The sequence below is a fragment of the Lolium rigidum genome, chromosome 5 (assembly GCF_022539505.1).
Source record: "Lolium rigidum isolate FL_2022 chromosome 5, APGP_CSIRO_Lrig_0.1, whole genome shotgun sequence".
Classification (NCBI taxonomy): domain Eukaryota; kingdom Viridiplantae; phylum Streptophyta; class Magnoliopsida; order Poales; family Poaceae; genus Lolium; species Lolium rigidum.
Genome location: NC_061512.1, coordinates 222,438,195 through 222,453,095, shown reverse-complemented (window position 1 = coordinate 222,453,095; position 14,901 = coordinate 222,438,195). Strand labels below are relative to the sequence as shown.

The 14,901-nt window shown below is 46.4% G+C and overlaps 1 protein-coding gene and 1 pseudogene across 1 annotated transcript; one reads left to right on the top strand and one right to left on the bottom strand.

The window, feature by feature from the left end:
* Positions 1-7,813: 7,813 nt before the first annotated feature.
* Positions 7,814-11,274, top strand: LOC124657128 (annotated as a pseudogene).
* Positions 11,275-12,197: 923 nt separating this feature from the next.
* On the bottom strand, positions 12,198-13,821 carry LOC124657127 (putative cyclin-dependent kinase F-2). The gene is made up of 2 exons (XM_047195732.1): positions 13,770-13,821; positions 12,198-13,246 (listed from the first exon to the last, which is right to left on the bottom strand). The coding sequence occupies exons 1-2, from the start codon at positions 13,819-13,821 to the stop codon at positions 12,198-12,200; spliced, it is 1,101 nt and encodes a 366-aa protein (XP_047051688.1).
* Between the last annotated feature and the right edge of the window lie 1,080 nt (positions 13,822-14,901).

The following is a 14,901-nucleotide window of genomic DNA, read 5'->3' as shown; positions in this document are numbered from 1 at the left end:
GGAAGAAAGCTCAGGAGGAGAAAATTACACAAGGTGTACCAACACTTAGCGAGACATGGACTCACTATGCATTGCTCTATATGTGGAAAACCAAATCACAACAAAAAGGGACATGATAATTGGATTCTAAGCCAGGTATTGTGAGCAAGAGGAAAGAAGATTTGGAAAGCGAGAGGATGCGAGAGGGCCAAGAAAGGCAACATGTAGATGACCCAAGCATTCTTGAACACATTATTTCTCAGCACCCCTTGCACAATTGGATCCACTACTGTTTTGCCCTTCTAGCATGGGATTTTCGAGGCTGGGTTGTGCCAAATTTGAATACAGTGCTGCCAGAGGAGGAAGAAATACCCATTTCATAAAATGCACCTGCACATGGGAATGATGGGAATGTCTAGAGGAGCTCCAACATATTTTCCTTGTCAAAATGCATGTAATCCTGACAATTCTTGTGAGACAATGTTGCCAGGAATTCAGCCATTTTTTGTCCTATTTTTGTGAACAAAATTCAGTATTGTGCTGCAAATTTCAATCCTCACTTGTTTCTACCTGAACAATATAGCATTGCAATACATCCAGTATTGTGACAAGTATTCTTGCTCTTATTTATTCAAATTCCATAGAACAACATGGATTACATAGCTACATTGAGTACATGAATTGTCAAACAAATCCCCTTGTCAACAGGGCAACAACCACATACACCAGCAGACACACAACACCTAAGACAACAATGCTAGCTTCCTTCTTCTCCCTCCACTTCATATCTGCTTTGTGATCCCTCAAAAGTTTCTTCTTCTCCAACTTCATCCTCTGCATCTCACATTCCAGATCAGTAACAACATTCTCCAGCCTCAAATTTTCTACTGCTACTTTTCTCATCACACAAGAAGAACTGCAACTGCAAAAGCTCTGCTTCTGCCCATCAACATTGCCAGCATCCATCGATTTCTGCACAGCTACCTGAAATACAGTACAAACAGAGCAAATTCAGTGTCTCTGTCCTCTAATTTGCAACAAATTCAGAGCAAATTCATTCAAAACGCACCATACCTTGCCATCCCAGAGCACCTCTGCGGTTGCTCGCCACTGTTCGCCCGCGCCAGTGCTCGAGCTTGCTCCGCCGGGATAAACGCCACGCCGGTGGTCTGCTCTAGCTTCTTCCTCCATTCCACCTACGCGCCGCTGCTGGAACTGCCTCGCCCGCGCCGTCACCGGTCCGCTGCGCCGCCGTCGCCTTGGAGAGAAAACGATTTGGGAACTAGGGTTAGGGCCGAATATTCTTTCGCATATTCCCTTCCCGCCCAGCGTCAAAATAGGGGTCAGTTTGACGAACTCAACAAATTCCAGGGGGGAGATTCACAAAAATGCCTAACCCACACGCCTTGTTCATTCGCCAGCATGGCAAGTCAAATGGCAAGTTCTCATTGGTTGTGGATGTTTTTGAACCCGACTTACAAGTTCATGTACCACCTGCCCCCATTTTTCAACTATTTGGGTGTGTTTGCACGTCGAGGACAACTTCGTGTATGTCCCATGCAATTACCACTTTTTTAAGTATGACCAAGTTTATACACAAAATATAAATATTTACAGTACTAAATCAACATGAATAGATTCATCATTTTTTTAATATATCCATTTGATATTGTAGATGTAAATATATTTTTCTAAATATTTGATTAAAGTTACTAAAGTTTAACTTTTAACCAGTCCTTAAACACTATACATTTTTGGGACCGAGGGAGTATTAATGAAACACGTGATTGGTTGCTCTAAGAGAAAGTACAATAAGGTCTAGTCAGCTGGCTACAAAGATTAAAATAATATATTTGTGTCTAGTTGGAGGAGAGAGAAGAGGAGAGAGAATGTGAGTGGGCTCTTATGCAAGAGCTAGCTGTAGCACGTGCTCCTAGGCAAGGTGTGTGAATGAAAGGTGGGTCATCTATTGAAAAAGTAGTACATTCTTATAGCCAACTATTGTACTTGTTGGCTATATGTTGGCTATAGATGACATGGCATCTTGCTTATAGCCAACAACCGGCTATACTATTGGAGTTGCTCTAAGAGCATCTCCACTCGTTTGCCCCCCCCCCACGCCGAAATCCGGGGTAATTTACGTCCGGATTGGACGTAAATTTGGCGTGGGCAGGACCAGTTTCCCAGCCGCGATCTCAGGCGAAGACCCCGATCTAAATTTGAAAAACGAAAACTTGACGAAATACGTCTAAAAACGATTGAATTTAGACTAAATTTAATGATATTTACTATATAGAGGGCGAAGTTCATACATAGAGGCCGAGTTCGAATATATTTCGACTTCGGCCGGGGGATACAAATTAAAATATTAAAACACGGCGCTCTACATGTCGAAATGGCGGTAGAACACCGTGTAGTCCTCGTCGCCGTCGCCGCCATCATCGAAACGCAGTGGCGCCGTTGGCGCCTGGCTGCTGGTGCCCTGGCCGGGGTCTCCCCACCGGCCACCGTCGCGCGGCGGGGATGGCGAGGGCCTGTACCAGTCGTCGTCGGACTCCTCGAGGTCGATGACGGGCACGGGGACACCGGATGGAGGAGTCGCAGGCCGGCGGTAGCGAGCGACGTCCTCGAGGAGCCGAGCCTGCCGCTCCGCCTCCTCCTTCTCCCACTGCTCCCTCGACCGGGCGCGGGCCCGGTCGAGGGGCATGGCGTTGTCGGCGGGGACGAGGTCCTGGAGGGACCTCGCCATGACGGCCTCGAGGATCGCGGCGTCCTCAGCGTCGTTGACCTCCTCCACCTTCACCTTCGCTGGCTTGCGCTTCCGCTCGCCAGAGGTGTCTGGTTCGCGCTTGGGGCGGAGGCGTCCTCGTGTCGTCGAGGGCTCGCGGATGACGATCCCGCCGCTGCTGTGCGCACGATTGCTCGGCGGGGAAGGCGGCTCCGTTTTCACCGGCGCCCATGATGGCGCCGACCTGGAGATCGGCGTCGACCTCGACGCCGAGCCGGACGATGACGAGCTGGTAGCCATGCGCCGTGGCTGCCAGCTGCTACCCCGGTGGCGGCTGGCTGATGCCCTCGACAGCGGGGGCATCGTCAGAAGGGGATAGTTGCCGCCCTCGATGTGTTCGAGGACGGCCTCGAGCGTCCGACCCGGTGCGCTCCACCAACGCCGGCGCCCCGCGACATTGTTGCGCGGAGGCGGAGGCGGCGGGCCGTCGTAGGAGGCGAGCTCCCGCTCCCACCGCTGCAGGAAGTAGGAGTTCCACGCCGTGTAGTTGTCGGGGTGGTAGCGCGGCTCGACGCGGTCCTGGTCCGACAAGGTCAGCCGGACCTCCTCGATGGCGACGTCGAGGGCGTTTCCCTGGGGCGGCGACGGGATTGGCACGCCGCCCGCACTTAGCCACCATCCGCCGCCGGGAGGCCTCGTGTCCGGCGGGCAGGGGTACCCCGCCTGGTGGAGGAGGTGTCCCTCCCACGCGTGGAGCGACCGGCGGGGAAAGCCGTTGTTAGCCGCGCCGTCTTCGTCGTTGAACGCCATGAATCTCGTCGAGGGGAGAGGGGGAGAGTGGTGCTACGCATCGCCTCCACCCTGCCTCCGCCGTGCCTACCCAGCCACGCCGCCGACCAACATTGCGTCACACCTTCCGCCTTGACAAGACGCCTCCCTCTCGGCCCCGACGTCGCCGCCCTACCACCGATCTGCCGCCGACGCCCTCCAACCACCTGCCGCTGCCCTGGACCACGGCCGCCGTCGGAGCCCTGCTAGCCGCCTCGCCGCTGAAGCCTTCCAAGGGATCCCTGCAAGCCGCCTCCGCAGCCCTTGACGCCTGACGCCCGCCGCCGGAGCCCTCAAGCCGCCACAAGATCCTTGGACGCCGCCGCCGCAGCCCTGCACGCGGCCGCTGCTTCACTGCCCGTCCACCACCGGATGTGGCAGTTTGGGGCGCTAGGCTCGCCTTCAACATCTCGGATGTGGTAGGTACCATGTGCAAATAGAGGCATCAAATTGTGATTCTGTTGGTTCAAGCACGAATCCTGAAAGTTTCATGCTTATCTTGTGGAATTGATAGATGCCGTAGACAGCCAGTCGGTCGACAATATCCTCAGTCGCGTGCAATGTCGCAATGGCATTCTAGTTCATGCCCAATCTCACCGGTCGATGCATGCTTAAAAAGTTAGTATCCAGATCATCTGCATCGCATTTTTTTTTCTCCTTTGAGAACTAGTTCTAAGTTCATTGGACATTTTGGTCACTAGGTGCTTACTGCTGCCTTTAATTTGATTGGTACGAGAGGGCAAGGAAATGGAATAAGGTTGGTGTGCATTGCTGTATTACTTCTTCATCTATATGGATTTTGTTTCGGTCATGTTACTTGTCCTCCGTACTACAGCTAGATCACAGTGGCTGTGCATATGTAAATTTTGGTCACCCTCAATGCTAGAGCAGTGAGGGAGCAATTGATAGAGATTGTCCAACTGTCCGCCTCTCCACTATTGCTAAATGTTGCCGCAACATTGAATACACTGTCTCGAGTGTCGGTTCTACCATGTAAACAAAAGAAAGATCCCACTTCGTTATTGCTGAATGTTATCATTGAGTTACATTATTGGTTTGCATTGCGGGTTATTGGTTGAGTGATTCTCTCTTTTCTTTCTACTGCCATCTATCTTAATTTTTTTGTTTATTATGTGACACCTTGAGGCCATAGAGAGTGAGGAGGAGGCACTGCATCAGTCTTCCTACATCTATGTGTCAGTAGCAGGCAGAAGAAGGTGACATAATAAGGGGATCATCAGATGATGTGCTTCCATAAAGAAAGGGCAATCAATCAATTACGGATGCCGTGGGGTTGTTCCACCTCCTATGAGGAGGGACTGTCAAGGTAATCACTTTGATTTGATCTCTTGGTTTATGTTCTGATGGTTACGAGTATGCACTCAGTAAAGTAGTTATATATTTTGTACTGAATGCTCTCATAATAAAATAAAATAGGCTAACCTCTAAGTTTTGAGATTGAGCATGGCATGCTATATGCTGCCATTTCCTTGAATCATTTATAAAGTACATTAACAGCCTAATTTTGGTAACAAAAATGAATTGAGGCATAATGATTGCATAGCAGACTATTTTTAATTGCAATTTGAACTTCAGTCGATGTATTAGTTTTACATAGATAAGTATCACCTGTAAAGCTATGTTTTGTTCAGATATGATTTGGAGTTACTTTTCAATAGCTATTACTTCTGAAATTCCATCTCAACATTACGAGATTACCATCCTTTGTTGTTTCTTTTGCCAATCCAGTCTGTTCATTGCTCCGTCCATCCTTGAATGCTGGTAGAGCTTGCATGAAACTTTATTATTATTGTGGTTTAAAATCCTGGTATGTTTATGTTCTTGTTTCATACTCTTATTTGCTAGGCCACTCTACTAGATGTATTGACCAAATATGTTTTAAAATTTTCATTCTTATGCATATGTATCAATTATTTTTGCGAGGTATCGAAGAAGCTGTAAAAGGAGAATCCAACCGGCTTCAACAATCCTTTGGATAGTTTTAGCTTTTAGTGTTATGCTCCCAAGTCCAAGCCTCAAAATTGCAGTTTATCTTCTTTTTAGAATCTTGGAGGTTTGTACTTTGTGTGTACCCTAGAATTATATTTTTGTTATGAAGCTAGTTGTTTTTGTATGTATATGGCACAAACCACAGTTGGTGATCCCTTAGGACATATTTCCTACCAGATTTGAGTGCCCTCTTTAAAGGGTCTTCTATAATAGATAGGTCATGGTGTGGTGATCTGAAGCAATAATTTCTCATGTAATGGTACGGTTAAGGGTTTATAGGAAGGGTATTATTTTAAAATGCTAAATGCGTAATTCAATTTTTCTGTTCTGAACCACATCTCTTGTGTACGATGAAATCAGTGAGTTTGGCGTTTCAATTTTAAAGTGGAAATGTTGCATTTGGTATCATATGAAATTTTTGTAATTCTAACATATTTTAAGTCAACACGTGCATTGCATGTGCCCAATTGCTAGTTCATTAAAGGTCCGACAAGACATAATACATCTACTAGATGAGAAAATTTTGCTACTGACCTGTTTCTAGCAAACGAGCACTACGGTGGTTAGTTATCCATCGCAGAGGTCAGATTTGTTAGTCAACTTAACAACTAAACTTAACATCAGACCATAGAGGTTCACTGCCTAGATTTATCTGAAGAATTCTTGACTCTTCTTTTTTCACGTGGAGAACTCCCGACTCTTAAGTAAACGTGAATGCAGGATTGCAAGGGAACAGAGGGGGAGGGAAGATTAAGAACACCAGCGACGAATGGAAGGAGGCACCAACATGGATGGAGGAGACAATGACGAGGGGCCACCGCTTCCGGGTTCATCTCGGCAACCGCACAGTAGGTGACGCCATGGATGGTCGTGATCCTGCGGCGAAGGAGGAAGTCGCCGCCGGCCGGACGCCCCTGATGCTGCTCCTCCTGTACAGTCCAGCCGGCTCTTCCTCTTTGGTCGTCTCCCTGTCGTTGATCCTGTCTGGTGCAAGCTTCTCAGCACAATCTCCCCTTTGATCCATTTCCAAAGGTACTGAAGATAAATCCACCACGATCTTGTTCTTTGTTCCTCCCTGATGTTGAATTGACCCAATACTTTCCAATCCAAACGGTAGTTTGCTACTAGAAACACTTAGCTTTGTAGGCAACATTTTTCCTGAACCTAGGAAAATTAGCATTCTTATGTGTCTTTACAAGTAAAGACATTTCCATTGCTCCAAACGGGGCCTTAGGACACCTATACCACTAAGTTTTGGTAACTGGTACTAACAAGGACTGCTAGATGTGTTCCCCATATTTAATTAGGGGTGCATAAAATTCCTCAGTAATCTCTAGGAAATTTAGTGTGTCTCTGCGTCACTGCATGCCATGGTGCACAACAGTGTGGAGTGTTGACATTATCACCATTGGCACTCAAGAAACTGGTCATGACTAGTACAACCGGTAAGGAAAAAGTTGCCACCGCCTCTGATCGACATCAGTGACAGCTCTTAACCTGTTTGCTGATGTGTGCTTTGTGCAAATATCTGAAGTCCAGGAACTGGGTGTGCCAATGACTGAAATTGAGCACCTGATGGTGAGGGGAGAGAGCTACTATCTCTGTTACCCCAGTTTCTCTACGAAGACACAGTAAGTACTAGTGCAGGACAGAGTAGCTGGGTAATTATTTTATCACTAATCATTGAGCAAACAATAGTACTAAGAGTCTACGATGGCTCTAGCCTTTTCAGTTTTCTCTGGTCAGCACTTCTTCTAAACCTTAGTGGAATCCTCATATTCCCCTTCCTTTCGTTACCATTGCCTTGAGGCAACCTTAGTGGGATGGCTGATTTGTTTCAACTCATTGGTTTGTAATATCTGCAAACTGAACTCGTTGCTCTTTTCCGAGGAAAGACGTTGGTTATTTCCAAGGACTACCCAAATTTCTCCTAGTACTTTCATCTTGCACTGGGCTCTTCCTTCTGTGATAAAGATACAAGACTATCCACTCATTTATCCTTCTCATGTACCATTCATCCACCTTCTTTCTCTGGCGGGTGTGTTTACTCCAAGAGCAATGCATAGATCATGAGCAACCTTGAAGGTACATGCATTTAATATTGTATTAATTAGAAGATCAAACATGTTCTTTAAATAATATCACTTATTACCCCTGCTCAAACTTTCTGTTTTTCTGTAGATTTGATGTACCAGGATAGAATTGGTACTAAGGCTGAGCGTTCACTTTTGCAAATATACTTTTTGTGAAAGATTGGAGTAAAACTACATGAACAGAAATGGCAGAGATCACTCTTATTCTGGTCATACAAAAGTTAGGCATAGCTGTGGCAGGAGAGACGCTAAAGTTAGCTAAACCATTGCTTGGAAGGAAAGATGAGTTATTGCTTGCACTCCCAGCTAACATGAAACAGATAAAAGAGGAACTTGAGATTATTAATGCATTTGTTAAAGAAATAGGCACCAAGGTCTGTAAAGGTGAAGTGGTAGAAACTTGGATAGGTCAAGTCCGAAGGTTGGCGTTTGACATGGAAGATGTTGTGGATCAGTTTATGTACTGCATCTGCTTTAGTAGCAACATCATCAAGTGAAATGAGAGACCGAGGCTTCTTGAAAATCTTCTTCAGATGAGCCCATGAACCTGTCATTTTGTCCTTTCAAGAAGAAAACACCGCTGGACCAAACCAATTGCTGGCGTGAGTGATATTCCCACAACCAGCTATGAGAATGAACAGCTTTTTTATCTACCTGGGCATGATCGTTCAATCAATGATGATGAACTTATAGGTATTTATGAAAAAAAAGAAACCTTGATTGAAATGCTGCACTCCGAAGAACTTTCCATGCGAGTTGTTGCTGTCTGGGGTATGGGCGGCATAGGAAAAAGCACTCTTATCAACAATGTGTACACAAATGAATTATCCCATTTTGGCTGTCATGCATGGGTGTCTATCTCTCAGTCGTATAAACTGGATGATGTTTGGAGAAACATGCTGAGAGAACTCACAAAAGATAATAGAGAATTTGATACTCAAAAGATGAATGGTGCAGAATTGCGAGTGGAACTGAAGAAAATTCTGGCTAAAGAGCGGTACCTGATCATATTGGATGATGTGTGGAGACCAGCAGATTTTCTAAAAATCACAGAGGTTCTTGTCGATAATGGCCTGGGAAGCAGGGTAATAATAACTACACGGATTGAAGATGTAGCTTCAAGAGCTGAAGATGGCTATAAGATTAAAGTAGAGCCTCTGAGTGACAATGATGGATGGCTTCTGTTTTGAGGAAGGCATTTCCAAACATCGAAAACCATAATTGTCCTCCAGAATTATGTGAGTATGGTAAATCTATAGTGGGGAAATGTGATGGTTTGCCATTAGCTCTCGTGGCAATAGGAAGCTTATTGTCACTCAATACCAAGAGTAATAAAAAGTGGAGGACTTTTTATGAACAGCTTGTTTCAGAGCTAAACATCAATGAGAACCTAAACCGTGTGGAAAAAATTCTGAATCTAAGCTATAAGTTCCTGCCAAATTATTTGAAGAACTGTTTCTTGCATTGTGCAATGTTCCCAGAAGACTTTCTACTCCACAGAAAAAGGTTGATTAGATTGTGGATTGCTGAAGGACTTGTTGAACAGAGAGGAGCATCCAACATAGAAGATGTTGCTGAAGGCTATCTGATAGAACTTGTCCAACGAAGCATGCTCCAAGTTGTAAATAGGAACAGCTTTGACAGGATTAGATGTCTTCGGATGCATGATCTTGTGCGTGACCTAGCCATTTCTCAATGTAAAAAAGAGAGTTTCTGTGCAGTTTATGACGACACCCATGGAGTGGTGGTACAACTGGGCTTAGAACCTCGTCGTCTGGCGGTGGTCCGCTGCAACAATAACATTCGATCAAGCATAGACCCAACAAGGCTTCGCACCTTCATATCATTCGACAGTAGCATGGCATTGTCTTCATGGTGTTCTTTTATTCCCACGGAATCCAAGTTTCTTGCCGTACTGGACTTATCAGGTTTGCCTATTGAGACTATTCCACATTCAATTGGAGAGTTATTCAACCTGAGGTATTTTTGCCTGAATGACACCAATGTGAAGTTGCTCCCAAAATCCATGAAGAAGCTTCACAATTTACAAACACTGAGTCTTGAACGTACAAACTTGCTGAAAGTCCCCAAAGAGTTTTCAAATCTAATGAAATTGCGCCACTTGCTTATTTGGAAATTGCTAGATGAAACATATACAAGTTTCCATAATTGGGAATCTGTGGAACCATTTGAGGGCTTGTGGAGATTGAATGAATTGCAATCTTTGAATGAAATTCGTGCCACTAAAGTCTTTGTTGCAGAACTAGGAAATTTATCCCGCCTGAGGAGCCTTTACATTACATATGTAAGGAGTAGCCAGTGTGCACAAATGTGCGACTCATTGTCAAAGTTGCACCATCTGTCAAATTTAAACATAAGAGCATACAACGAAGATGAGACGCTCCTGCTAGAAGATTTGACGATGCCAAACCCTCTCGAAAAGCTCAGTTTCGTAGGGCGATTGTCAGAGGGAACTTTGAAATCTCCATTTTTCTCAACTCATGGAAATCGTCTTCTGAATATGGAGCTATTATGGTGTCAGCTCGCTGAGAATCCAGCGGCACAGCTCTTTGAATTGTCAAATTTAACAGAGTTACATCTTAAAAGGGCGTATACTGGACAGCAGCTAAATTTTCATGTAGAATGGTTTCAACATTTGAAGAAGGTTGTTTTGTCAGATCTGCCACAAGTCAATCAAATATGCATACATGAGGGTGCATTGGTCAGTCTTGAATATCTTCTAATCGATAACCTCAAGGAATTACGTGAGGTCCCTACTGGTATCAAATTTCTCAATTCCATCAAGGAAGCATATTTTACTAGGATGCATCCTGATTTCATTCATCAGATGGGAAAAGTAGACCATATTCCGAAGGTCCACTGGTCAGCACAAGGTAAGTTTAGATCATCTAACATTGGGTAACCAGTTTACAGAGAACATATGTGGTCCACAAGACTTTTGGTGCACCTGAGCTCTGAAGCAAAAAAAGTCGTGGAAAATCTGAATATTTTTTACCATATAAATAAAATATATGAAGGTCATCGAAATTCAAACCCTCTTGAGAAAACAATTCAGCTATGGTAGTGTTTAATTAATGGGCTCAGATGTCTACCTAATTTTAATTAACTACATTCATATGATGATTTGCCGTTTTTATTTTTCAAGTTGTGAGTCGAAATTCAAATGAAAGTTCTGTGACAGTGTAGATGGATATTGTGTGTATGGATTTTTTTTTTTCAAATTATTTACATCTTAGAAGGTAGTTTCGAGTTCGGGTGCATTAGAAAGCTAGATGCACTTGATACATTTTACAAGAGTTTTTGCTAGAATACTATACATATTACAAGAGTAACTTCGGTCACCTGAAAGTATTTTGCTATACTTGCCCACTGTCCAGAACCTATTCAATGAGCAAGCATACAAAACCATGTTAGTAAATTTGTAATCAGGTTGATATAGCAAATTATAGACACCACAAAGGAATTCCCAGAGGATAGATCTCGGTCTTATGCTCCTTTTCTACATGAAATGCAGGAGTGTCCACCCTTCAAACACAGGACGGTAACCTGCCTGCATCAGCCAGCAACAACAACCCACAATGGCGCATTTTAGGTGGCGGTTGGGTTTTCATCTAACGGCGGCTGCGCATTAACGATGGTCTGGATGATGAATTACCAGCTTGGCATGAGAAAATGATTGATCCGTTCCCCACAGCTCTGATCAATGCCTGACTTTCTGTGAATTGATAGTGCTTCAGTAGAAGAACAATTTCCCGTGTGGTTTCGTTTGTATAGTGCTTCTGAAGCACAGGAAATGATTATCTATAACAAAGCGATGCATGTAATAGTATTCGAAACAACGGTACATTGTTGATATGTAAAGTTATTTATTGAATTGAACAAGTTTGAGTTTCCATTTGAAATGTTTTTGTGACCATGGCCCTGTTTGGTTTGGTTCATGTGACAATGGTCCTCTGATATCTGAGCAGATGACCTAATCCTGCTATTATCTCTGCCCAGGTTGTCGGATGGGAGATGCAACCCTATATCAGTAGTATTTTTTTTTCAAGACAATCTTTATCTTATTAATATTTTTAGACAATCTTTATCTTATTAATATTTTTGAGACAATCTTTATCTTATTAGTTTTTTCGAAGTTGGTCTTCTGGGTCTTTGACCCGTTGATCCAGGTGACAAATATTTCTAGTGGCATGTAGTAACATTTTTCCCCCTTCGAGAGCACATGCATGCCAGTCAAAGATTAAGAAAGTATTTCCGAATATCCGAAGCAAAACTTACATCATACCAGCTGTGAGGAATTCATCACAATATTAATCCTTGGTTCATAAACTGACATCCAAATCAGTTACTGCAACAATCCTAGTCACAAGTTACAAGACACCGTGCCTTGTAGGTTCATAGATAAATTGTTGTCACACGTCCAAAATCATAATGCTAGAATGACCGAGACCATGGATAAACCCATGAATCTCACTAAATTTCTTTTTGAACAAACTACTTTGTGTAAGTAAGCACAAGGATTTGAACCCGGCCTAGTATCAAGCTGAAGGGTCAGCACAGTTGCTGAACCATGGTCGCCGGAGCGCGGTGGTCGCCGATAGCCTCCTGTCGATGTTGCATGAGAGTAGGCCCTTGAGTACTTCGAAACCTTGTTCGGAGAGAAGGTCCTCCGGGAAGTGATCTCGCAGCTTGTTGCGGGCGATGACATGTGGCGGCGTTACCAGCTTCCCGGCGAGCGGCAAGGATTTGTAGGCAGGCCAGGTCGTAAATAACGGCACTCCCAGGACGCGGAAGATATCGAGGAGCGCCTCAGCATCGTCATCCGCGTAGAAGAGGGGCTCGCCGGTGAGGAGCTCGGCCATGACGCAGCCGAGCGACCACATGTCAGCCATGGCGTCATAGTCGGTCTGCCCGAGGAGCACCTCGGGTGCCATGTACCCGTACGTGCCGCGTCTCCCGTAGGGCGGAGGCTCGCAGTGCTTGACGTCCTCCTCGATGCCGCCAGGGCCGACGAGTATGTTCTCCAGCTTGATGTCGCGGTGCACGACGCGGCGCCGGTGCATGTGCTTGGCGCCGGCGAGGAGCTCCGGCATGATGCAGCGCACCTGGGGCTCCGTGAACGGCCGGCTGTGGCGGTGCTGGTGGAGGACGTCGTAGAGGCTGGGCCCGACGCAGTCCATGACGATGGAGAGCTTCCCACCGACGATGGCGTCGAGCGCGATCGCCTGGAGCTCGACCAAGGCGGGATGGCCGTGGCACTTGGCGAGGAAGGCGGCCTCCTGCAGCATGTGGCCGTCGCTGCAGGCGCAGCTGATGCCGTCGTCTTCGTGCTTGCAGCGAAGCGGCTTCTTGAGGGCGAAGGTGGTGCCGGTGCAGCGTAGGCGCGCCTCGACGACGCCACCGCTCGCGCCCTGGCCGAGCTCGCGCGTCTCCTCGTAGTCGTCGGAGCTCCAAAGACGCGACCTCTTGCAGATCGTTAGCTCCGGGGCACCGCAGCGCTCGTTCACCGCGAGTCGGCATCCTCGGTGTAGGCGCGCTTGATTCCCATCTTGGACGGAGGTGAAGCAAATCGAGCAGAAACGACGTGCTGAGGAAACGAGGACAGGTAGCGTTGGTACATATTGAGCTTCGGAGGCTCAGCAAGACGAGCTCTAGTTGAACTCGGATTTGGAGCCAGAGAACCTTGAGCGCGACTGCAACTGGGAGACGCGTTCAAGTTCGGATTCGGAATCCGAGGGGAAGTCGAATACTAACATATTGCAACTTCAGAAAATTGTCAGGATCACAGCACCGTCTCCTACTCTGCTTGCCGTGTTCTAACATTATTGAGCTTGAACAGAAACGTTTCGGCCCATCTTATCGCTCCCCGGGGGCGACGGTGTTGGGGCTGCATCTGGTAGCCCCATCTTCTTCCCACTCTCTCTCTCACAAGGAAATTCTCTCTCAAACTCCTCACTTTTTCTCACACATGGACACATGCAGCCAAGGGAAGAAGTACAAGCTTTGCAAAGAACACTCTCCCTTGACATCCTTACTCTTTCTCCTTGTTTGTCTCTTGGATTCTCTCCAATAACTAGACCACTAAAATATGACAAGATTAATTAGCTAACAGACGGCGGCCTCAGGTGGTGTGGCGGTGGCGACTACGGCGGCTAGTGGCATCCGCGGGTTCGTGCCGTCATCCTTAGCCGCGTGGCGGTCGTGGCGTGGTGGCTTCTCCGCTGCCCACTAGCCATATCAGAAGGTCCATTTGTTTCCCAGTTCTCTTCCCCAACAGCGTTGGTCGCCGGCTCCCGTGCGGAATCCGAGGATGGTTTGGGGGGTGGTGGTGTGAGACCGGACCGGGAGAAATCCCTGGTTGGTTGGACCTTCTGTGGCTTGACGATGCCCTAGGCCGCCGTGCTTCGTCTTGAGGCGCAACTGAGGTCTCGTTTCTCCCTACCCCGGCCTTGTTCCCTAGTGAAAACAAACACTCCTCTAGATTGGGCGACGACGGTGTATTGGGCGTCGCTTCCTCCTTGGGGCGTCGCTGGGGAAACGGTGGGCGCCGGTTGAGGGCGGCTGCGGTCTTCAGTCTGGGCCAGCTCATCTTGGGTGATTGCATCAGCTTTGGCGAGGTTTCTCTGGTTCTAACCAGGTTGGCATGTGGTATGTATCCTCCATAGCTCAGGGGAACGCATCCGACATCTGAATGTACGGCTTCCTTCGAGCGAGGACGAGAGAGAAGGGATCACTCTTCAGTAAGCGGGTCTCTGGAACCTGTGCTGCTTCTTGCTTGGTGGCTTTGATATCGACAATTATGCTTCTTGTTTATCTTGTGTTTTTGGTGTTCGTTGTGTTGAAATCTGGTTAGCACCCTTTATCAAAACTCGGACTGGGAGTCAGAGAAGGCGTTGCTTTCCTTGAGCGCTACTGCAATGGGAGATCGACGCGTTCAGATTAGTAATCCGACAGTGAATGGCTTACTGCACCCATCTCCTACTCTGCTCTTCGTCTCATCTCCCCTGCTATGTTGTGTTCGAATTTTATGTTTATGACAACAGCAGCAGTTCTAACTTCCAATGCCCAAACAGCAGTATACATGTCATAACTCGTACTCCATATATTCCATAATTCTTGTGGCATATTCGGACCCATTCCATAATTCTTGTCGCATATTCAGATGTACACAAGTCATAACTCGTACTCCATCCATTCCATAATTCTAGATATACCCGAATTATGAAAGAGGGAGTACTAATT